The 25,785-nt window shown below is 33.1% G+C and overlaps 1 protein-coding gene across 1 annotated transcript; it reads right to left on the reverse strand.

Annotated features, from left to right (window-relative positions):
• Positions 1 to 17,117: 17,117 nt before the first annotated feature.
• On the reverse strand, positions 17,118 to 17,918 carry LOC142328339 (uncharacterized). The gene has a single exon (XM_075372045.1). The coding sequence runs from the start codon at positions 17,916 to 17,918 to the stop codon at positions 17,118 to 17,120; it is 801 nt and encodes a 266-aa protein (XP_075228160.1).
• Between the last annotated feature and the right edge of the window lie 7,867 nt (positions 17,919 to 25,785).

The raw sequence follows: 25,785 nt of genomic DNA on the forward strand, positions 1-25,785 counted from the left end.
TTATTAGCAAATAAAGGAAAAACTTTTAGTTTTTTGTCAATAGCCGTTTTATTTCTAATCCCATGTAAAATTAAAAAAGCACCAATAGATAGTCGAGAAAGTTTTGCATAAAAAATTTCCCGTGTACCTTGTTCTACGAGAAAACTAAGGGCGCTAGCGAATTTTACAAAAAGTACCAAAATCGCTCTGTGGTAGAATAGCTTGGAAATTTGGTACCTGCTCGTATACATTAAGACTAAATGGATAACTTAATATTTTATCTATAATTTCTTAATTTTGCTTGTAGAAAAAAGTGTTTCGATGCAAAGTTGTATTATTAGTTTTCTAATACAACTATTTATTTCTTCATAAGATTAAAATTAAACAAAATATTGACGAAAGACTAAATAATTTTTCAAACAATTTTACAAACAGCAAAAAATTTTCAAAATCTATCAAATCTAAGGTTAAATATTGATGAATGACTTATTTTTACGTAAATCTACGAAGTTGTATAAAAGTATCTGTTTACATTAATTGTTTTTAACAATTTGGTTTTTCGTCATTTTCATGAGTTTACGAAGTTTATTAAAATTTACTTCCCAAAACAAATTGAAAAATTAAACTTTTTAAATAACCATCACTGCCTACTTGAAAAAACAGAATTAATAATGATTGGTTTTGAGCGTTAGCCAACTTACCAAAGCAAAGGTACTTTTTCTAAAAAATGCAATTTTGAAATAATAATAAATAAACAATTAAATAAGATATCCCTTATCGAATTAGTAGTTAGTAAGCTCAAGAACAGAATGCTATGTTGACTTCGTATGAGTATGTTACAGTACCGTAATTAGAGCGAGTATTGTAAAATTAATGCCGTTAGTTTTATTCATAAAAACCCGGGAGGATTTTTATGCGAAATTTCCTCAGCTATATATTGGTGCTTTTTATTTTTACATGCGATTAAAAATAAAGCCCCTATTGGCGAAAAATTAATTTTTTTCCTTAATTTGTTAACAAATTACATAATTAATAGCTCGTGTCCACTAGGGTACGCTTTTGTAATACGTATTTTTCCAAATCATATTCATAATGAATTCTTACAACACCAAATTAAAAAGTATACTAGTCTTATTGTCAGTTGTCACTAAATGATGAAACTAACGTATTGTAAATATTACTTATTACACAAGGCTGCAAAATTTGGGTTGTGGAATGTTTTTTAACTTTTGATAATAAGTTTTTGCTGATTGAAACAGTGAGACAGCTTTGTTTCATTCGTAATGTATTAATGAAAAAAATTGTATGTTTAAATAATTATATTCTTTTTTACTACCTTGTATGAAGTAAAGGGAAGTATTGTGTTTGCGAAAAATTTTGGTTTTCAGATTTCAACAGACATATCCATTTTGACCATCCCTGAATCCATTTTGACTAGTTTTGGTGGTTAAAATCTCTATTGAGTCAGCTAAGTCCCTTTATTGCTCCTAATTGTCTAACGACGCTGTTAAAAATTTTAATTTTTTTCTCATGTCATTTGATTTTTTGATGCATATTTTTTATATTTTGTTTACGTAAAACAGATTTGTTGTTGAGTGGTTTTCTGGTCTTGAAATTCGGGCGATTATGATCAATTCCGTTGTTCTCCTCCAAAAAAGATCAAAATTCTACAGAATCCGTAGATGTTCACTGATCTATTTTAAAAAAGTTCGATTATGTTCTTTTAAGGTTTTGGTACATTATTTATGGCATTTATTTGTTTAAACTAAAGCCGTAAAACAAGATTGTACATTTATAAAAATAATGGAGCAAAGAACTTCACCGGCTTGGCGTATCCTTGTAGCATTGTTTTATAAAGTTATCTGTTACTAACGTATTAGTGTCATAACATATTAATTTTAACTTACAACATATCTCTTGTTACTTTAATTTATTTGTGACATAACACATTATATTGTTATTCTCTTTGAATAGTTATTATAACTTATTTCGGTATGGGTGTTCCTTTCCCTTAGGGTCGTTTATGTAGTACTGTACTTCTTTATCGCTGTATAAAAAAATGATTATAATAGTCACCATAGGTCAGCAATAATTTACCTTTAGGGTAATTATTATGCATTATATTTATATCTTGGCTCCTTTGAATCAAAAGTCATGCGCGAAGTTATTAAGATTTAAAATAAAAACAGCTAAAACTGAAATGCTGAAAGATAACCGTCCATCATATTCTGTTTTCGTAAGATTGCCGTAAATGGATACGATTCCTTGTTTCTCTCTTTCACTTTTTTATTCGTTTTTTCTCTTCCTCTATTTTGTTCGATTAATCTTTACACTTCTACACCGTACGAATTCTATTTTTTAATTCACGATAAATGTCAATTTGTAGTTATGTCACTGATTAAAGCAAGATGCTGCTTAAACTTTCATTTATCTTAATCGTTTTCCTTTGTCTTATAAATTTTCAACAATATAGAAATAAATTGGCGTGTTTAACTTAGTAGCTTTAGATGACTTCAATCTGTTATTAATGTTATTTTTTCTACGCTCTATCAGCGGGATAATTTAAAATTATTTACGTTTAATATATTGTTTCTTGGATTGCATTACGTTTATTCTTGTACGTTATGTAAATTCTTATTTTTTATTTAATATATACAATTCCAGGAAAAATGATTTATTCGGTCATCATGTCAAAATATGTGTAATGATTGGTTCTTTATTACACGGGTAATTTTATTTAAAATTTTCTACATTGCGTGACAATATAAAAGGATTACACTTATTTTTACTTTATTTATTAAATACGTTTTTTGCATTTTAATTTTACTTTGGCTTTAATAACACTTTCAATATTTCTCCGTGTGCGTTTAATATAATATAAACTTTTACAAACTTTTAGAAGAAACGTACGGTGTTACTTTCCGTCTCACAGTAGGATTGGAGAATGAAATTGAACTTTCCTTACGTTTTGAGGTATGAGGAATTCGAAAAACCATTCACATAAGATATAATTTCCATAAAATAATATAATTTCCTTAGGCCTGTATATATATATATATATATATACATAGGCCTATGTATAAAATTTGTGACCCGAAAATCTCCAAAACTACGTGATCAGTTTCATTGAGATTTAGATGTGCTATTGTAGTGTATTTGATGTTGTGCATGTGAAAACTTGATTTAAATGTGAAAATTTCCTGAGTTACGCTTAATTTATAGTCGACAACATAACTTCAATTTGAGGTTAAGTAGATTTTGTGTTTTTATACAAAATAACGTAACGAAAAGTCGGTCTCATGCACGGAACTTCACAAGAATTTTTTTGTATTTTAAATTGTAATTATGATTCCAGTTCCAATTTATTTTGGCAATAATTTTATCAACCATCCTGACTTCCATACGGCAAGAAAAAAACGTGTAAATTAAATTTAATCGGCGTACAAGGAAGTCATGTGTTGACATCAGATTTAAAAAAAAATGAAAAGTACATAAAATTTTATATCTTTAATAACTTATGATATTTTTTCTTTTTTTTTATTGTTATTATTGAATTATTATTTATCGCAAAAGTGTTTTTACAATCAGAGGTTAATAATTATTAATAAATAAATAAATTTAAATTAAAAAGAAAAAGTTAAAAAAAAAAACGAGATGAAGTCTGATTCGAACCGATGTGTCTTCCCCTTATAAGATCCAAATATTTCATTAATTTAAATTTTGTTTGGCTATAACTCTAGAACCAATGAAAATATGTAACTTATGATAAATCGTTGAAAAGCTCTCAGTGAGGGTTTATTTCTGCAGTTAAGAAAAATTCCAAAATCCAAATCTTTTTTATTTTGGGCTTTTTTGGACATATTGGTCCAGTTGATTGCAATAAAAAGGGTAATTGCACATCTGGCTGTTGGAGCAGTCGTAAATCCAAAATTTCAACATCCTAAGGCTAATCTTTTTTGAGTTATGTGAGATACATACGTACGTACAAACGTCACGCCGAAACTAATCAAAATGGGTTCAGGGTTGGTCAAAATGGATAATAACGTTGAAATCTGTAAACCGAAATTTTTCGCGATCACAGTACTTCCTTTTACTTCGTACAACGAAATAAAAATAGAATAAACTTTCATTACAATGAATTTGTTCGTTTATCTTTTGCAATGATAGCATAAGTTGACATACTGTCGACTTCAAATCAATATTTCTGCAGAATTCTTTGTTTGTCTTTTTCAATTACGATTACTACTGTAATAAAGTAAAAACAAAATCTTTTAATTGACATACCTCACTCAGATTATATCCTCTGTAATCTGAGTTAAATACGCCCATTATTTTCTGACTGTATCATTTTATTATTATTCTTAGTAAATTAACAACAGGAACTCATTTATCAAATATATTACGTATATTAGACATATATTTTGCTGTGGGCATTTTTATTTAGCTAATGTTATAGATATGAGTCTTGGTTATTTTTTAACTCTCTTTTAGCCATTTCCGGTCTAGACTATCCTATCACCGGATAGTGTCATCTTTCTTCCTTTTCATAATTTAATTATTTTTTCCATAAATTTGTTTACATAATTTAATAAAGATTAACTATAATTTGAGGCGTATTTGTGAACCGTTTTTCTTTTTAATTATTTTTTTAACAACATTAGTGCTTTAAATAAAAAAAATTCAGACTCATAAATTTGTATGTATAATAATGATTTGAATCAATGTCATATTATTAGAAATAATCGACGGTCAGAGGTTCAATGAGCTTTTAAACAGATTATTCGATTGATATTTTGTTTTATAATGAACTGCTTTATTTAGGTTTACTACTAGTTGCTACACGTAATAAATAAATGTTTATATATCGTATAAGAAAGTAGATCATTTTATTTTTGTTAGCTTAATAAATTAATAATTTTTTTTTATTATTTCTTATTTGACCTTGATATTTAGCTTGAAGCTTAGTTGTAGCCTTGTTCCTTTATTATTTATTCGTGCGGTGTAATAGTGTACAATAGTTTTGCTCGGTATTATAGTTTATTAGTGTTATAATAGGCTAATTTTTAAAATTTATTTAATGTTGTCTTTTATGCCGCCCTATTTGACCTCTTTTTTTTTTGTTAAAGTTAAAATGAAAAAAATGTTCTTGTATTTATAATTATTAACTGAAATATCTATTGTAGCCTAAAGTGTGTAATGTTATATTAGCCGTTTCATAATTGCTTTTTGATGATCATACGTGTTAATAAGGTTTATCAGAATGTAACTGACCGATCGAATTGATGAAGGCTCTGCTATTTTATTTTCCAGTTGTATATTCCGTATTCCCCTGACCTGACTTCTATATTTTTGTAAATTTTCCTTAAATATTAGAAAGAATTTTTTAGGTGTAATATAGAATATTGTCCTTTGCGTTGCGTTTTATTATTTAAAAATAGTAACACCTATTATTACAAAACAATTATTTAAAGCAAAATAACATTTGTTACCAATTGCGCAATTCCTTTCTCTTATTTTGTTTCTTTATTATAATTTTTTTTTCCGTTGCCTGTTATTGATTTATTTTCAGAAATTTGTCAGAGATTATTCGTATGTATATGGATTACTTTTTTGTGCTACTGATAGGTGGTACATTGTAATATAGATTTATCTAAATTTTGTATTAACCGAATTATAAACTTTCTAGTTCAAATCCATATACAAAAAGAAGTTCAATAACAGTTCAATTTATTTTATAATTATAGACAGAATAAGTATTTTTCTTTTTAATTAAAATTTTTTTTCACCACTCATTTTACGTTAAAAAAAAACATATTTCCGTATGAAAATAAAAGTTTTTGAAAAATCTTTTTAATAACTTTTGTATTTAATGATTGTTCTGGAAGTAATAGTATAGTGAATTCAATGATTTTTTTCGTTTTTTACTATAGATTAATCTTTAATTACAGCTAACAATTAAACTCTATTCAAATGATACAGTTGGAAATTACTTTGTACACAAAACCTAAGGATAAATAAAAATTGTAACGCAATTTATTTTTTGTTTACCTTTACTAATTACCATTATTTATCAAATATGAATGTTTAGCAGTCGAACCCCACATTACTTATAGATTTTAATAGTTTTTAAACACCTTTTAAAATTTTTCTATTAAATAATTTAATTATTCTATGTTTAAGATCTTTTTTCTATTTGCAATTTTTTCTTATACAAAGAAAAAAATCTTCGGTTTTATTAACTCATTTTTTTTGTCTTCAGTCATTTAACTGGTTTGATGCAGCTCTCCAAGATTCCCTATCTAGTGCTAGTCGTTTCATTTCAGTATACATCCTACATGCCTAACAATTTGTTTTACATATTCCAAACGTGGCCTGCCTGCACAATTTTTTCCTTCTACCTGTCCCTCCAATGTTAAAGAGACTATTCCAGGATGCCTTAATATGTGGCCTATAAGTTTGTCTCTTCTTTAAACTATATTTTCCCAAATGCTTCTTTCTTCATCAGTTTGCCGCAGCACCTCTTCATTTTTCACTGGATCCATCCGTCTGCTTTTTACATTCTCCTATAGCACCACGTTTCAAAATCGTCTAATCTTTTCTTCTCAGGTACTTCGATCGTCCAAGTTTCACTTCCGTATAAAGCTACAATCCAAAAATATGCCTTCAAAAATGTTTTCCTGAAATTTAAATTAATTTTTGATGTAAGCAAATTATATTTCTGAATGAAAGCTCGTTTCGCCTGTGCTACTCGGCATTTTATGCCGCTCCTGCTTCGTCCATCTTTAGTAATTCTACTTCCCAAATAACAAAATTCTTCTACCTTCGTAATCTTTTCTCATCGTATTTTTATATTCAGTGGTCGAACTACATTTTTTCTACTATCATTACTTTCGTTTTGTTCTTTATTTTTGTGCGGAAGTTCTTGCGCAGGACTTCCTTCAAGCCGTTCATTGTTTCTTCTAAATCTTTTTTACCTTCAGCTAGAATTACTATATCATCAGCAGATCGTATCATCTTTATCTTTTCACCTTGCACTTTTACTCCGGAACCAAATTGTCTGTAACATCATTATCTGCTAGTTCTATGTAAAGATTAAAAAGTAACGGGGATAGGGAACATCCTTGTTGGATTCCCTTTTTTATTACGGCTTCCGTCTTATTTTTTTCAATTATTAATGTTGCTGTTTAACTCGCTAAAAAGTTAGAAAAATTGGTAAAAAGTGTATTGTAATAAGGTTCTTCATAAAAGAACGGTGAGGTTTCTGTAATTCAAATCAAGGCAGGAGGGAAATTTTGAGAAGTTATTTTGGTAGCCCTGATAGCCTCCAACCTAACAGTTTTTTTAACAGCAGTTCAAACCACTACACCACTTTTTGTATTGTTGCTGAGATGTTTTTAATTCGTTACTGTGTTCACTGTTCAAGAAAAATCAAAGTGTGCGTGTGGCTAGCTGAATTAAATTCCGTAATTCTAGTTCAACATATTTTTTGACATGAATATGGAAAAGTGTCTCCGCATGAAAATAATATACGACGTTTGTTCAGACAATTCGAAGAAACTGGATCTTTTCTCAAATAAAAATCAACCGGCAGACTACGAGAATCAGACGAAAATGTTGAACAAATTAGACAATCTGCAATTAGAAGTCCTAGTAAATCCATTCCTCAATGAAGCCTGGAGATAGATATTCCGAAAACTACAATTAACAAAGTTTTACAAAAAAGATGGAAATTACCCGCATGTAAAATCCATCTACTGCAGGAATTGAAACCTGATGTAGAAAAAATTTTTCAATTTCCACAAAATTAATGAAAACGAATCATTTTTATACGATATAGTTTTTACGGATGAATCTACATTCCATCAAATCGGTGGATGGAAAATCATAGATCGTAGGGTGATCTTTTTTTAACAGACACAATTCACGAATATGGGATCTTAAAGCCCACGTGTAATTTTTGAGAAACGACGTGACACACTAAAGCTAATCTTGGTGTAGTGTGATGAAAATTCGTGTATTCGGACCTTCTTCTTTGCCGATTAGATTATTAATGGAAATGTTCACCTCAATATCTTAAACAATTACTGCTTTCCTCAAGTGGATGAACTCGAAAACATACAACGAATTCATTTCCAACAAGATGGCGCACTCCCTACCTTAATGCATTCGTCAGCCAGGCTTTGAACAGAAAAGTTGGACATCGATGGATAGGCCGGCATGGACCTCTACCCTGGCCTCCAAGGAGTCCAAACCTGATACCTTGCGATTTTTTCTCGTGGCGTATATAAAACACGTTGTTTTTATTTATAAAAAAAACATTGTATACAAAAAACATTGTTTTTGTTTGTCACGTATTTTTATTCCCAAAAAAAAAACGCAACCTACTTCACTTAAAGGAAAGGATTAATGAAGCAATTGGAACCATAATAGACGATATGTTAATTTGCGCGTGGGTAGAAACAGAGTATCGATCGGACATGATACTTTTGCACAGCGACTGATGGTGCACATATTGAAATTTATTAGCTGTGTAAAAAAGCAGCTTGACGTGATAAATTCGATAAATAAAAATCATCTGTAAGTATTTTTGTTTTCATTTAATTCGCGTTCAGAACCACACCATTCTTTTACGAAGATTCTGTATAATAAACTGTAAAGTGTCTAAAGATTACATTAATCACTTCATATAATAGAATTTTCTGGACTTTGAGTAAAAATTTGATGTGAACACCACATGACTTCCTTGTAGCCTAATAAATTCTATATCCACATTTTTTGCTGCACTTCATTTACACTTATTTCATTTGAAAGTGAGATACGATCCTTCAATTCTTTAATAAAGTGGATAGTTACACAATTGCATTGTGGTTCACACCACATTGCATCAGTTTTTTTTGGGGAGTTCGTATCAGCTTTTTATATTAGTTTATATATTAATTTTATTTCATGTCGCTCAGGTAGTTATATGGAATAAGTGTGAGAACGTTTCGGATCCGTAACCACGCACAGATCGATTCAAATCCGACTTCATATACATATATTTATTTTTTCAAAATATTGGTTAATTCAAATATATTGGTTTATTAATAATTATTAACCTCTGAATGTAAAACTTTTTGAATTAAAATGAAAGGTACATACAATTTTATTTCACTTATAACTTCTGATATTTTTTCATATATTTTTTTTTGTATTGTTATTATTGAATTATTATTTATTGTTAAAATTTTGTTTACAATCAGATATTAATAATTATTAATGAATCAGTATGTTTAAATTAAATAAATAAACAAGGAGAAAAAAGTCTTATTCGAACCGATCTGCCTTCCCTTGTAAGACCCAAATGTTATTTTTATTTGGCTATAACTCTGGAAACAGTGAAAATAAGTATCACTTATAACTTTTTTTTTTTATTTTCAGTTAAGAAAAAGTCCAAAATCCAAATTTTTTGATGTTGGGCTTTTTTTTGACATTTCTGGTCAAGTCGATTGCAATCAAATGGCGAACTAGATATTACATTATTAGATGTAACTAGATATTACAGCAGTCCTAAATCCAAAATTTCAACATCCTACGACTAATCGTTTTTGAGTTATGCGAGATACACACGTACGTACAGACGCCACGACCAAACTAGTCAAAATGGATTCAGGGATGGTCAAAATGGATATTTCCGTTGGAATCTGAAAACTGAAATTTTTCGCGATCACAAGACTTCCTTTACTTCGTACAAGGAAGTAAAAATCATACGTACGGTTATAATTTTCATTGAGTCTTACTTTGCTTAGTTATTTACTACTTGGAGTAACTTATTCATTGTCAGTTAATCCATTACTGCAACACCATTACTTGTAGGTTATTTATTTTTCCTGACAGTTCGTTTAATATTTATTTAGTGAAAGTTCTTCAATTAATTTATATTCAATTTTTTCTAAGTAAAGTACCGGTAAGTAATTTTTTATTATATAAAAATAGTTTTCCTTGACCTTCCATAACATTGTAGATAAATCTGATATTAATTTATTTTAATACTATATATAAAAATAGATAATTTTATATATTCATTCGATTACGTCATTCATTCATTAATTCAAAGCATCCAGTGTTAGTATTATTTCCATAGAACGTGCGGTTTTTTAATAGTAAATAAAGGTTTTATAATAGCCTTTCTATCAGTAAAGTTCTCTGCTGTAAATCCATATATAACCCGCTATTAAATTTGTACACCTGTTATATAATATAAACGCATCCAAAGTACCAGGCGTTTAAAAGATCATGTGACTCAAAAACAGTTAAATAAATAAATAAAAATGCGTTTAATTGAGTAGACTTTTAAAATTTTATAGTAGAGTTATATAATAATATTTAAAAATGGCCACAATCTATCTCTATGAAAGCCTTCTCTCTTTTAATTATATTTCTGAATATCTCCCATGATGTTTTTTTTGCTGGGAGGAATTTTTTATATGCCTTTAGTATTATGAGAATTACTGTTATGTACAGTGTTTATTCCTAGATAAAATATCTACTGATGTGAGATTAGGAGACCTTGGAGCTTCATAACACTTTTGAAATTAGAATCTCACAAAACGATTTTGAGGTTTCGACCGCTGTCCTAATTCACCGTTTTATTTTTGGTAATAACTAACTTAAGCCTCAAAAAATAGTAAATAACTTCTTTGTTGACATTTTTATTCACTAAATTAAAAAAAAAGTTGAACTATGAGAAATTTCATATCAAATTTTTTTTTAATGAAAAAAAGGTCTTTCTTGAGACGTGTGTAGATTGTCACTGCTTCAAATTTGGTTATCTTGTGCTTTTAATTTAGTCATTTCGATGAAACAATGCTTCATTATTGAAAAATAAGCATCTAATAAACAGTAAAAAATTGAAATTGTTTATGGTAATTAATTTAACTTGTGTGATTTTTTACGTTTTAGTACGATACAAATTTTTGTAGTCGTAATTTTACTCTTCGTATTTCTTTTAAAAACCGATATTCTTTTACAAATCCTTGTCTGAAAATATGATTTATTCTAGTAACTTCAAAGAGAATCTGTTTTTAATGTGGTCAATCACTTCGACACAGTTAGTACTGAAGGACGACTAGAGCGCGCATTGTCTTCTATATCACTAATTTTAGGAAAACAATCGAGCAGATATTTTATACTGAATATTTTCATATTGTTAGGACATGTATTCCGAAACAGTTCTTGTATATGTATATAAGAATTCGTCTGCCAAAAAGTTTCTCAAAAAATTAAAAATCGATGATCTAATGAAAAAAAATTCTTTTTGACTTCTTTATACGACAAACATTTCATAGAAAAAGTGTGGGAGGCTGTAGATGAAAAATCGGATGCCACGTTAAGAAAAAATTCAGTGTTACCAACGGCTTAATAATAATTTTCCTATATACCCTTTATGGAGATGTATATTTACAGATTCTGCGTTCTTGGCTTTTGGATTACCTGTTCGACGCTAATATTGTACAGAGTAACTCAGAATGATAGATTCAATTTCGTAATTCTGTTTTACAAATAAAAAACTAATGACAAATCTGAAGTAAATTACATCAGATAGTATTCGCAATAAAGTTTGCAGATACAACTCATAAATGTTCAATGTGGCCCTCTCTGGCTGCACGGCACACTTTTAAGCGGTAGCTGAACTCGTCCCTCACCCGAGAAAGAATATCTTCTTTTACTAAGATCACCGCAGCTGTGATACGATTCCGTCGGCCAGATTTAATGATAGACGTGCCACGTAAACTGCATTTTTCACAAATTTCCAGAAGGAAAAGTCACATGGCGTGAGATCAGATGATCTTGGAGGCCAGAAAGAAGAGCCAGGTCTTCATTTAGATAGGATGTATCCTATCCATCGTCTAGGTAGAGATTCAATCATCGAACATGTAGGTGCGAACATGGAGCTCCTTCCTGTTGAAAAATGGAAACGTGAATCTTCATTTAGTTGATGAAAAAATCAGTTTTCCAGCACGTCTTGGTACGTGTGTTCCGTAAAATAGAAAGGTCCATAAATGTTTGTTTTCGATAGGAGGCGAAACACATTAATCTTGGAGGAGTCTTTCTCCTGTTCCAATATCTCATTGGCACTTTGTAGACCCCATATGCAAACATTGTGTCTATCCGCTTTTCCACTGAAATGGAACGTCGCTTCTTCCTCAAAAATTAAACGCTGAAGAAAAGTGTCATCCTCCATGTTTTCAAGCATTTGATCACGAAATTCAATACGCTTTGGTTTGTCACCTCCGCAAGAGCCTATAAAACTTGTAGGCGGTACGAGTTGAAAAATAATCGGCCCCTCAAAACATGCCAGACAGTTGGCTGGTTCCAAGTTATCTGTTCGGTGTATACGTTAACTTTCATGGGCTTCATACAAAACTTCTTCAGTTCGTCTCAAGTTCTTCTCTGCCGCACGTATTCGACCCGTGTTCTTGCCTTTATAGAGACACCCTGTTTGTTCGAACTGGTGAAACGACATATGCACTTCTTTGTTGTAGGGTCAATCTTAAAAGGGAAACGAAACGCACGCTGCACGCTGAGATGGCCGTACTCAAGAACATATAAAACCTTGTATTGCATTAAAGCTGTTTTACTCACAACTGACACGGTGTAAGCACTCTAGCGGTCGTTTACGCAACTACATGTGCTCTAGCGATATTATTCGTAACTTTCGGTTCTACTCTCTCAACTACTATGTAGAACAGTCAATGTATTTTTCAGGAAATGTAGTTACTAAATTGAGTCATCATTTAGAATTGCCTGTACAAAATAATGAGTATACATTGCTGTTACATTACTTAGATCATGTATCTTCGCATTTAAACTACTTGAACGTGAATTTACAAGGACATGATAACAGTATTTTATTAATGATTGTCAAAGTTCATGCTTTTATTACGAACCGTGATATCTGGATTATTCGCCTTCAAAGCAAGAATTTTGATATGTTTCCACTCACTTCCAATTATATTCAGAAAAATTTTGATGAAGACACTATTATTCACCACAGTTGAATAGCATGAAGATGCATTTGCGTGAACTAAAAATTCAGTTGGCGGAGTATTTCCCGAGATATAAAAATGATTTCTCGGAGAGATGGGCACTGAATCCATTTAGTGAAAATTTTGTTACAGCTGCTAAGTTACCATTTGACATTCAAAACAAGCTCATCGAAATGTCTGCTGGTAAAACGTTACAACTATAATTCATATCTGAAGATTTAGATACTTTTTGGCTTGCTCGTCTAAATGAAATCAAATTAAGTGATTATAAATGTAAGTAAATTATCTGTAATAAATGATTTTTTTCTCATAGAATTATTTCATTATTGCTCATGTGTAAAGTTGTAGGCTAATTTCGCGACTTAAAAGTTGAGAAACGCTGCACTAAAGGATACATCCTTAGTTTTTGAGTGACTGCTCAGTATAACCTGCGGATGAATGACAAGGCGCAAGCATAAAGATAATCATTTTATAATCAGCGACTAGCGTTTTCGCGCGCTTATTTAGCGGTAAACCTATTGTCGTTCCAGGAACTACTGCCACATCGTTCGATCTTGAAAGAGCATGTTAGATTGTATCCACTTTTGGATAAAATGAGAAGAGCTGAATTATAATTCGTTGCACGATCATATGATCACCTTACTAACAAATATCAACTAATGTGATTACGTAGTGTGATTACAAGTATTTTATAGACCTTCCGATTCTATGTAAATATATTCTCATAATAAATATTCATATTGATAAGTACCTTATTTACTGCGGGAATCAAAAAATAAACTTAAAAAAAATTTCAGAAATAAAACCCTATTATAAATGAACCATATGCACTGTTTTTAATTGGAAGAATACCGTTGGTTTTTACTTCATGTTTGTGCCACTTTAAATACTAGTGGTACTAGTTAAAGTTCCTCTCTCTGAAAATAATGCTACTCACTATACAGCTAATTGCTATGGAGAAGATGAATGTATAAAAATCAACTAGCCTTCGACTCAGTTCCTGGCAAGAGTCTTAACTAATTCAGTATTTTTTTCTTCCTTCATTTTAGCCATCGTATTTTCCATTTTCATTTTTTTTTAAACGTGAACGTAATAGTAGAAAAAAAACACATGAAAGTATTTACATACTTAATACCTTTAATGTAGAAAAGTCTAAAAAACTTACTTCTGTCCTCAAAAACAATAAAGATAAAACTAAATCCGTCGGAAAAGCGGACTTTTACAATCAATTTGTAAAGATAATCGCAATTTGACATAATTAAGACACAATAAAAGAAAACGTTTTGAATTGAAATAAAGAAGGAAGCATTCGGGCGATTTCAAATATAGAAGATGACGACGGTTATCACCCGATATTGCTTGCAAACACATCAAAAGTAATTAGAAATGATCACTTTAACAAATTTAAATTAGAAGTGGAAAATTATCTATCGGTAATGATACAGAAACTTCATTGGTGAATAGCAGCAATACGGGTAATAACTTTTCTGAATTTTAAATATATTAAAACTTTTTTTGTGAAAGTTTTCAATCGTAAGATTAAGCTGCTATCCTCTACATTACATTCTGTTCGTGGGTGGGGATATCTATTTAATTGGTTAAAATTATTCTGTCTTTACCTTTCTATATTCAGATTTTTATATTATCAAATCTAAATAAGTGTCGTGCACTAGGTCGTGGTAAGTAACTTCAATCGAAAATGATTAGTGGTTTAGGTGTTTTTAAGCTAAATTTACTTATATTTCTATTTACCAAAGAACAACAATTTTTTTTTCTATTTTTCTAAAAAAACGCCAGTGAGAATACTTGTTTTATAATTATTTTAATGTTTATAAATCATCTAATATTTATCATTATTTCTTTTTTTTTCATCTATTTATTTATTTTTACATATCTTTTTCTCGGTATCAACTGATGCCTGATTTGATTGTTGAACAATAATAATATATTGTTCAGCAATCAAAACGGGCATTTATTTTAGAATTTCAGTAAAATATTTATAAACGATTTTAGAAGGTAATTTCTTTAATTGCATCGGATGTTATTGTGATTAGCTATGTTGATCCTGATATAATATGTATACTTGGTAGAAAAACCCAAACATGCCAAGACAGCGCTAATCATCAAACCTGTTAAGCTGTAAATAGAGAAACGTAAAATATCTATGATATCTTCAAGTTTCTGTTACTCTCCTTTCATTCAAACAGAAGTAACACCAAGAGAGTACTTTTTAACACCCGCTTTCCCTTGTGTTAGGAGTAATTTTATTAAAAAAATTATATCATTAATAGTTTATATTTATCCATTGTTTAGTCAGTTTCTAAGCAACTGTTATTTAATTTTTAATTCACTTCTATTGGTGTTACTGATAGAATTACATCTATTTGTTGTCTGCTGCGTGACTCAGCTCATTAAAAAAAAACTACACCAAGAGAAATATATGTAAGAAAAAAAATATTATAAAAGAAAAGTCTACAAATAAAGAAAGGATTAAAAACTAAAACCGCAAATATTTGAAAGAAAGAGAAATACTATCAGCAAAAAAAAATATTACAAATAGGTCTTTTCTCTATATCTTGTGTTTTATTATTCTATTATTCCCTAAACTATATCCCCAGGAGTCCCCAGCGGCTCATTGGAACCGACAAACCTCGGCATGCCGGCCCTCCCCGCTGAGACTGTCCTCCCTTCCCTAACCTAAATCAAATCCCAGTCTCCTTTTGTCGATGTTTTTCTGCGATAAGATCTGTCTGGTGTAACACGCTATTTTCTTCCAGTTGGATTCCCGACTAGTCATAAAAGGTACTATAGCTTCGGGAGTCATCCCGTCGATCGCCATGTCAAATCTGAGGGTGGCCAATCTTTCACATATGAAGAAAGTATGTTCTGCATCGTCGATCTCTTCGCAATACATGCAGATTGCCTCTGTTCTCCTTCCTACTTTAAGTAATTATTAAATGAGTTACCTCTGGAAGGTAACTTCTAAGTATTTCAAACTATGCACCTCTTCTATAACTTTACCATTGATGAAAATAGTAATAGGATCCAGTACTCTTCTTCCAGTGAAGGCGATACACCTACATTTTTCCAATGACAACTGCAGACCCCTAGAAATCATCCACTCATTAATGATCTGAGTGGCCGCGTTCGCCCTCTTGGACCTCAATTACCGTCCTGCCCTCAACTAGTACAGCGAGATCATCTGCATATGCCAAAACCTCAACTCCAGCAGGGAACATTCTGTGCAGGAGATCATCTATAACTAGCAGCCATAGCAGCGGCTCCAGGACCGATCCCTGGGGCACCCACCTTGCATCTCAAAATGAATTCTTCCTTCCTGGACTTCAATCAAACATCTTCTATCGGAAAGATAGTCCTCGATTTGCCTACATATATAAGGGCTCAATCCCTTTGTGGCCATTGCCCTGTTTATGTGACTCCAACTGATTGAGCCAAAGGCATTTTTATATCAAGTGAAATCATTAATGGAATGCGTCTTGTGCGTCGTGTGCCTCTTCTGACTTCATTAGCCCAGTCCGAAATCCTACAGATGGCCTTCACAGTGGACCGCCCCCGCCAGAAACCATACTGGTTTGGGCTAATCCCGACTCCCTGTTCTAGTTCCCGAATAATACGGCCCGCCAGCATTTTTTCCACGAGTTTGCCCATGGTATTCAATAGGCTCAGGGGTCTGTAAATGGCGTCCTCCTCCATGGGTGCACCTTTAGGAAGGAGCACCACCCTGGCCTCTTTCCAACACGCGGGGAAAACTCTTCTCTCCAAACCGTAACTGGCAACCTCTAATACTTCCCAGGGAGTCTTCTGGACTAAACCTTTGATCACCGCTGCAGGGATTCTGTCCGGTCCAGGGCTCTTCTTTAAAGCCAGACTTTTGGCCGCTAGTTGCAGTTCATCTATAGTAAATCTCCTGCTCTCACATGGTGTGGGTCCACTATCATCGGCTATCATGCTAGGGAACAATCTCGCCACATGCATTTCAGCATTAGCCTTATCCAAAATAGGTAATCGTCTGCCGAACTTCTTAGTTACTATATGATAAGCTTGGCCCCATGGGTCAGTATCGAGCTCACTGCAGAGATTATTCCAGCACTATCTTTTCCTTTTCTTAATTGCTATGTTAAGGGCCCTTCTAGTTTCAATATACATTCTTACTATATCCTGGTAATCTTCCCTGCCGTTTCTGAGAAGTCTCTGTTTTCTTCTCTTAAGGGACTGGAGCTCTTGTCTCATATTCCCGATCTCGGTCGTCCACCAATATACATTACGTCTCCTTGCATCATTACTTGCCACTCTATCTATCTCTTGTTTAATTATATTTGATAAAGCTTCAGGGGTCTGCTGCTGCCTATCTTTTAGTCTATCAGCTGTTCTATTGACTATTAGTTCAATTTGTTCCGCTGAAAAACTTGGTAGGGGAGGATACTCCACTCGCTCGAAATTCGCATCTCTCAGGTCTAGTATCGTTGCGCGGTGATCACTAGCTATATCGTCAAGGAGGACCATCCAGTCATATTGTTCACTTTTCCATCTATTATCTAGGATGGTAAAATCCAGCACCGACTGGTGGCCTCTTGCTACATAAGTGGGTGTGCCGTCGTTTATACAATGACAGCCAGTAGTCTCAAGCAGGTCCGCCTGGATCTGTCCTCTCCTGTTCGTGTAACTACTACCAGCCATCACCATTTTACTATTAAAGTCACCCAACATAACTAATCTCTTCGGTGAATTAGTAATTAATCCCTGTAGGATATCTACGAAGCGAGTAAATTCCGCAAGCTCTATGTTGGGTGACACATACACACCCACTATCATGACGGTCTCATTCTCCAATGCTACCACGCCCCTACCCCTAAACCTGAGTCTCCAGTGAATATTATGATTTATGACCATAATAGCATGACTTGGCTGCCTCGTATCTATTCGGCTCGGCAACTGCAAGGAAATCAACTCCTCTCTCGACGAGGACTCGTGAGGATACATGAGCGGAATCATGAGCGAGGATACTCTTGTTCACATTAGCAAATAATGTTCTCTACATGTTGGTCTTGCTTGCATTGCCAAGCTCCAGTCCTATGTTCTCTGCTTCTGCAGTCAAGGCACTGCTTCGGTTCTCGACAATCAGCAATCTTATGACCTCGACCGCCGCAATTGAAACAGAGTTCCAACCTATCTGGGCCCTTACAGTCCTGACGTCTATGTCCTGTCCCCCAGCAACGATAGCACCTGTCTTCGTCCTCGCGTATATAGGCTCGGCAACTTATCCAGCCTATCCTGAGCCTTTGCTCTACGAGTTTGCACGCTGCTCTATAGGAGGTGATAACCGTGACGTTCCTGGTCTCGCCAAAGCCTCTTCTGATTGATGATATCTTAAACTCTTCGTTTGGACCAACCCTGTTTGCTATTGCAGCTATCACCTCCTGTTCTGATGTTTCAAACTCTACATCTGTGATGTGGACAACAGCTCTTCTGGTTGCTCTACTCTTAAGATCAACGTGCAAATCCGCCGCCTTATCCCTAAGTAATGTGGTAAAGGCCTCTGCATTTTTTGCACCCTCGATCCTTACATGTAACTCTTCGTTACGGCCCTTGCGCAGTGCTATTACGTTGTTTGCCTCCTCACTTGTCACCGCACCCTTCATCGATCTAAGGAGTTCCGCATACGTCTTACCCTCAGCCTGACGATTACTGTACGACTTTGATCCGCTGGTGGTGTAGCTTTCTTTATGGGTATATAATTCACTCCCACATACCTTACACTTGAATCTCCTTGAAGCCTCAATATGTATACTGGCGTTTCCTTATTCGTTAAGAAATAGGACAGGATCTTCTTCATGTAATTTCCAATATTCCCTGCCGGCAAAATATACGCAGCATCTGGTGCTTGAGATATAACCCTCCTGACCGCTCTTAACAGTGTAGCAAGGGTTTCCCTCTCAGGTACGCCAGAGTTGTAGCATATCTTATATTTACTTCTCTTTTTTTCTGTAGTGCTGTCTCCAATGACTGAAACTTCATCTTTTATAATGTCTCCTGCGACTAATTTGGGGCCTTGTTCTTTTTCTCCCATCTTCTTTAAGTCTTTTAGACTGCATGTAATTTCCCTGTCAGGAGGGAGTTCTGTCACCAAATTTAGCTTACTCCTCAAGGAATCGGGCCACCTTCTGTGTAGGATTTCTAACAGCTCCCCATCTTCTAAATCCTTAGAAAGAATATGTTCCATGCTATCTTCAGTTATCGGCAGATCCGTTTGTGTGGCTTGCGTCACCATGTTTACCGTCGATGGCGTTTCAGCCAGCGCGTTCAGGCCTTCATAAATTGCTCTGAGCTCCTGCTCATGCGTACCAATGTATTTGCTAAGTCCAGCCCCCATATGTTGTTTTAGGGAAGCCAGCGTGTGTCCCAGTTGATAAATTAGGCTACCCAGAGTTTCTGGTAGCTCCTCCTCTTCTTCTGATGACCCTTTGCGTGGTCTCTTCTTGCATTTGCCCTCTAATTTCTTGATAGGCACCACCCTCTGTTGACCACTACTTTGAGAGCGGCTGTTGCCTCTAAAAGGAGCGAACCTCTGCGCCTCATACTTGCACTATCAGACTACGGGGACAATTCCGCGTCCAAAAAAAAAAATAAATAAATAAATAAAAATAAATGATAGCTTGATAAACTAAGCTACAGCAGTCTATCTTATCAAGAGATAACAACAACCGAAATTAATTAAATTAATTCCAATAACAAAAGTTTATCATTTGAATAATAATAAACAATATTATCCACAGTCGATGCCAGTTACAATTGTCTATGCCATCCACTACAGATAAGCTACACCCGGATTGAAAACAACTCAAGGCACACCACTACTAACTCACACTAACCACTGCGACCAGCAGTCAACTATGAACCTTATTGCCAATAGAAATAAGGCTACTCAGATAAAAAATTAAATAAAAAGGTCAGTCCGCAACCAAAAATCACCAAATTATATTAAAACACTTCCGAAAATTTTCCACCGTCGATTCCCAATTCCAAAAATCAGATATAAAAACCGTTGATCCGAAAAAAACACTATATGACAGAGCGCACCACAATACGTCCGACCGAAACAAAAGCTTCCACTCGACTAGTAATAATAGTAAACATGGTTGAACAATAACCTTACGGCGGGGCGGGAACCAGTGTTTTACCCATCTCAATTTTTATATCGACAGAACATCAAGATTTAAAATTTTTGTAAATTATTGTAATTAAGATATTGAAGAATAAAACGAATTTCTTTGGTTAAAAAAATGTAATTATTAATTACATTATATTAGAAATATGATGTTTACTGTAAACAAAGTCAGAAAAATATACTTAATAAATTTTTATTTTTTCAAATTTTAAAATAGTTATATTTTATTTGATAAATATTTTTATATTAAATGACTAATTAAAAAATATATATAATTTTTTTTTTAAATCAACAAACAATTTTCACAATAATTTTAATTTCAGAAGTTGGCAACAAATTTAAAAAAAATGTAGTCAGCTGTTGTTATCAAAAGTAACATTATTAAACATATATAAAATAATTTTAATTATGAAGTATAATTTTTAAATTTATGATGTTTGCTGCCGTGGGATGACGCCATACCACCATGAAAAAACTAGGTTGTATTTTAAATTTTAGATTTCCATGGCTGCATCTTCTATTTTTTCTTAGGCTTTGATTCCTTGGATGAGAAATACGGTAGGTAAAAACACTCTCACCGACTGAGTATCTTTAAATGGATATCCAGTCGGGGAGAGTAGGGAGGAAAAAAAAGGTAAAAACAATGCTTCAAAAAAAATGCAATATTTAACGTCATTGTAATTAAAAATTACAGAAATTTGTACGTTTTTACGTTTCTGAAAACATAGAAGTTCTATAACTGCTAAGAACGGACAAAATAGATGCTTTGCTCGAGGGGAGAGTATAGCCTGGCGTATTTAATGACTTAGGAGAATAACCGTTAGAAAAATGGGAGAAGTAAAGTGACTTAATCCAAGCGTTTTATATAATCGGTCAGCAGTGAACATTTATTTCATACCGCCCCCAACACTGACTAGAAGCATTGGATCACTATTGCATTTAGCGCACTTCAAAATATACTTCCATTGCTTTAATTTAATTTCTTGACCTTAGTTCCGCATCTATACAAATTTCACTTGTACATAAACCATTTTCCATTTCCAAAAATTAATTGTATTATCCATCTCCTCTATGTTAGCCTGTCGTAATACCAACAGCAATCAGACTCATAGTTTTTTTAATAAAATTAACCCTGTTATTTTACCTTGTTTTTTGTGAAATCCCTTAGTTTGGTTCCACCGTTGTCAGAGACTACTCTTTAACACTTCTTCGACTCCTCCTTCTAATACAACCAAATCAATGAGAAGCATCTCTGACATCTTCGATAAGATGCGTATCAAGGTTATTTATTAAAATTTTTGTTTTAGTTTTTATTACAAATTCAGCTGTAAAACTTTGAACAGATCTTCGATAACGACCTAGTAAGCCTTGATAAATATAAATATAAGTAATATTGAGATATGATGGAAGATAGTTATGATAGAATTCTTCTATACCATTATGTAGAAGGTATAGAAGTCACAGTTACAATTGAAACGAAAAAAATTACAATTACAATTGAAATATGTTATATTGAAGTATTAGTCATCTATAACTTTATATAAATACAGTTGTAAATTCCGTATAATATATATTAAAGGTGATATGACCTTCCTAAATAGGACAGTCTACAAAGGCGCTTGACTGCATATTGAAAGACATCATTAAAGAATATATAATTCTATACAAAAATGGTTTTAATGAATTTATTCATAAATTTCGATAAAGTTAAGCAATTCAATCTATATTTTACAGGTTCTGAAAAAATGTCTAAATTCTTTTTTTTGTCTTCAGTCGTTTGACCGGTTTGATGCAGCTCTCCAAGATTCTCTATCTAGCACCAGTCGTTTCATTTCGGTATACCTCCTACATCCTTAACAATTTGTTTAACATATTCTAAACGTTACCTGCCTGCACAATTCTTACCCCTACCTGTTCCTCCAATATCAAAGCGACTATTCCAAGATGCGTTTTTCTTAGGCTTTGATTCCTTGGATGAGAAATACGGTAGGTAAAAACACTCCCCGACTGAGTATACTTAAATGGATATTCGGTCGGGGAGAGTAGGGAAGAAAAAAAAAGGTAAAAACAATGCTTCAAAAAAAATGTAATATTTAACGTCATTGTAATTAAAAATTACAGAAATTTGTACGTTTTTACGTTTCTGAAAACATAGAAGTTTTCAGAAACTTCTATGTTTCTGAAACATAGAAGTTTCAGAAACTTCTATTTAATAATTACTTAAATAAAGTAGGAAGGAGAACAGAGGCAATCTGCATGTATTGCGAAGAGATCGACGATGCAGAACATACTTTCTTCATATGTGAAAGATGGGCCGCCCTCAGATTTGACATGGCGATCGACGGGATGACTCCCGAAGCTATAGTACCTTTTATGACTAGTCGGGAATCCAACTGGAAGAAAATAGCGTGTTACACCAGACAGATCTTATCGCAGAAAAACATCGACGAAAGGAGACTGGGTTTTTGATTTAGGTTAGGGAAGGGAGGACAGTCTCAGCGGGGAGGGCCGGCATGCCGGGGTGTGTCGGTTCCAATGAGCCGCTGGGGACTCCTGGGGATATAGTTTAGGGAATAATAGAATAATAAAACACAAGATATAGATAAAAGACCTCACCACCACGTCTCGACACTCCAGGTATGGCGTGGTGTCTGAAAGGGGCATATAAAATAAAAGATTACTCTCAAAAAGAGCTACCGGTAGGCCGACCTGCCATGCCAGCATGTAGCTGGTAGGCGGGAAGGCCTATTTGAGTATGAAGACACTCTCCTGGGTGGCGTAATACCAACAAGTTGGTCTGGCCCAGGGGAGCTGAGAGAGAAAAAAAAAGAAGAAAAAAAGGATGCCACCTATGCAAATGCCTCGGCAGACATTTTAATCAGCGTATTTACATAACCTAATATCGTCTTCGTATGGTCTCATCCAATCACGACCACCTACCATAATTTTCAACAATCAACTGTAAAATTAACCGATTCGCGCGGTAGCGCGATCCCCTCGCCTTCCTCTATAACCAAAGGCTTCACACAAAAGCACTTCCTATGGCTTAACTCCAGTTAGACTTTCTTTCTTTTTCCAGTTTAACCTCCGGTAACTACCGTTTAGATAATTCTCCAGAGGATGAATGAGGATGATATGTATGAGTGAAGTGTAGTCTTGTACATTCTCAGTTCGACCATTCCTGAGATGTATGGTTAATCGAAACCCAACCACCAAAGAACACCGGTATCCACGATGTAGTATTCAAATCCGTGTAAAAATAACTGGCTTTACTAGGACTTGAACGTTGTAACTCTCGACTTCCAAATCAGCTGATTTGGGAAGACGCGTTAACCACTAGACCAACCCGGTAGGTTATCTCCAGTTAGACTAGGCACTCAGATCACTACTTGATAATAGTTGAAAGGTGATATTTCCTTTATTCATTTTTGGAAAAACGAATATAACTATTTCTGACAAAAATAGCTATAAATTTTAAAACGGCCGATAAGCAAATAAATGTCCAAATTTGTCGGAAACAATGGAAAAATTGCATATATTAAGCAGTTAATAACGAAATATTTAGAACGTCGTTTTTTCTCTTTTCTCACTGGCCGAAGTTCTGTTTCTACTTTTAACAGTAGGTTAAAATAATTCCGATTTTTTGCTATTGTTATGATGCTTCAAATTCATCGGAAAAGATATAACTTGACTCGTACTCAGTACCAGTCACGTTTTGGAATTGTTTTTGATGGTGTTATTGATTTGTCTTCTGGTTATTTTGTCGTTTATTGTTTTCTGATTTATATCAGTGTTTTAGTTTCGTTTATGTTTTATATTTTGTGTTTTGGATGTAGTATTGGGTTCTTATGTTTGTTGTTCTTGATAGTTGTTTGCTTGTAACTTGTTTTCTTAGTGTGTTAGGTTATCGCTTATCTTTTAGTTGGTTTTCTGTCAGGTGCTGTTGCAGGTTTACGTCTCTGCTTTTGTTGTTGGTGTATTTCTTTTGGGAATAATTGTTATTACTTTCAATGATTTGTTGTTATTTTGGTGTTTTACTTGATTTATGTTATTGTTATTTTGTCTTCTGTATCTCTCTTTATGATTAGTTCTGTTTCTGTAATCACAGCTCGAGTTATTATTTTAGTTTAGTTATAATGTTTTATTATCTTTGTCATTTTGTTGTATGCATTTGATTAATGTTATTGTTCTTCTTTATGTTTAGTTCCGTTTCCGTTTGTGTTGTATGTCAGGTCAAACTTTTAAGGTTAGGCCGTGATGATTCTGATCGATCGGTGTATTCTTGTTTAAGACTATATTTTGTTAGGATTCGGTATTGTAGGATCCGTTAGGCGTGTTAGTTGTTTACACCGACGGGAATGTCAAACGTGGCATTCGCACCGGCTGCATCTTGACTGTGGCCAGACTATAATATGTCTTGAGACTTTGTAGATGACTTCCGGTAAGGCCCCTAAGAGCTAAGTATGGAGGGGATGGCCTGACGATTGGATCCGTCGCACGACGGATGTCTTCTTTACGGGATCAAGTTTGTACTCTATGGGAATGCTTTCGAAAATATTAATATATATTCTTATACAGATGACGATATAGGATATTTTACTTAATTTTTTGTATGGTAAATTACTTATCTATAAATGCTATACAGCCAGTTGGATTAAGTTAATCGGTTTTCTTTATATATACATACTTTTCAATACTCTTGAACATTTTTAGCTGTTTTTCATTATTTTACAGCGTATGAGAAACCAATTTTCTTCAGTTTTTTAGGACAGATTTCATATTGTTAATTTGCATCTCAATAATTAGTCTGGCTTAATTTTACCGAAGATGCAGATATCGGGGCGAAATGTTTCGCCACCTGGCACTCGCTAACAAAGCTTTTCCGAACCTATGTTTATATGAGCATTCTACTTTATTTTCACTAGTAAAAAATGTCCTGAAAGTTTGCTACATTCATTTTGAAGCATTTTTGTTGGACGATATTTTATTTTATATCTTTTGGTATTGGATCGATTATCCCTTTTCGTATATTGACTTTACTTTTAAGTCATTCTCTGGGTTTGTAAAAAATATAAATGTTTACTGGTTTTAATAATTTTATACTTCTAGTATAATCTTTATGCCTTGAATGAACTTTTGTAATTTTATTTTTATATATTTGTTATTATCTTTTAGATTATTTCTAATTTATTTAATTGAATTAGACAATGGTAACGGTAAAAATTAGTATTCTTTTTTAAATTTATTAATAAGCGGGTAATTCATAGAAAAACAATAAAGTAATTGCTTATACTCATATTAACGTGATCTTTTTCCCATTATTTGTCCTTCTGATATATTAATAATGAAATAGCAATAGCTATAAGTTATATAAACAAAGAAGATTTAGCTAAATTTAAAATAAGAAAGGTCAATAAGCATGAAATGACTCCGTCACGAATTATCCACATCTACTCACGATTATTATTTTGTATTACTTACACTCACTTGTATTAAAAATATGACTTTATAGTATCTAGTACATAGATTACTGACCGACCGGTTTGTTTTGTTTATATTTAAAATTTTGATTGTTAGCTGACTTATAATCGA

Source organism: Lycorma delicatula, chromosome 7 (assembly GCF_047948215.1).
Source record: "Lycorma delicatula isolate Av1 chromosome 7, ASM4794821v1, whole genome shotgun sequence".
Classification (NCBI taxonomy): domain Eukaryota; kingdom Metazoa; phylum Arthropoda; class Insecta; order Hemiptera; family Fulgoridae; genus Lycorma; species Lycorma delicatula.

Bases quoted from the DNA above. Each gene is read 5' to 3' on its own strand.
- LOC142328339 (XM_075372045.1), bottom strand. From the start codon at position 17,918: ATGGTCATAAATCATAATATTCACTGGAGACTCAGGTTTAGGGGTAGG.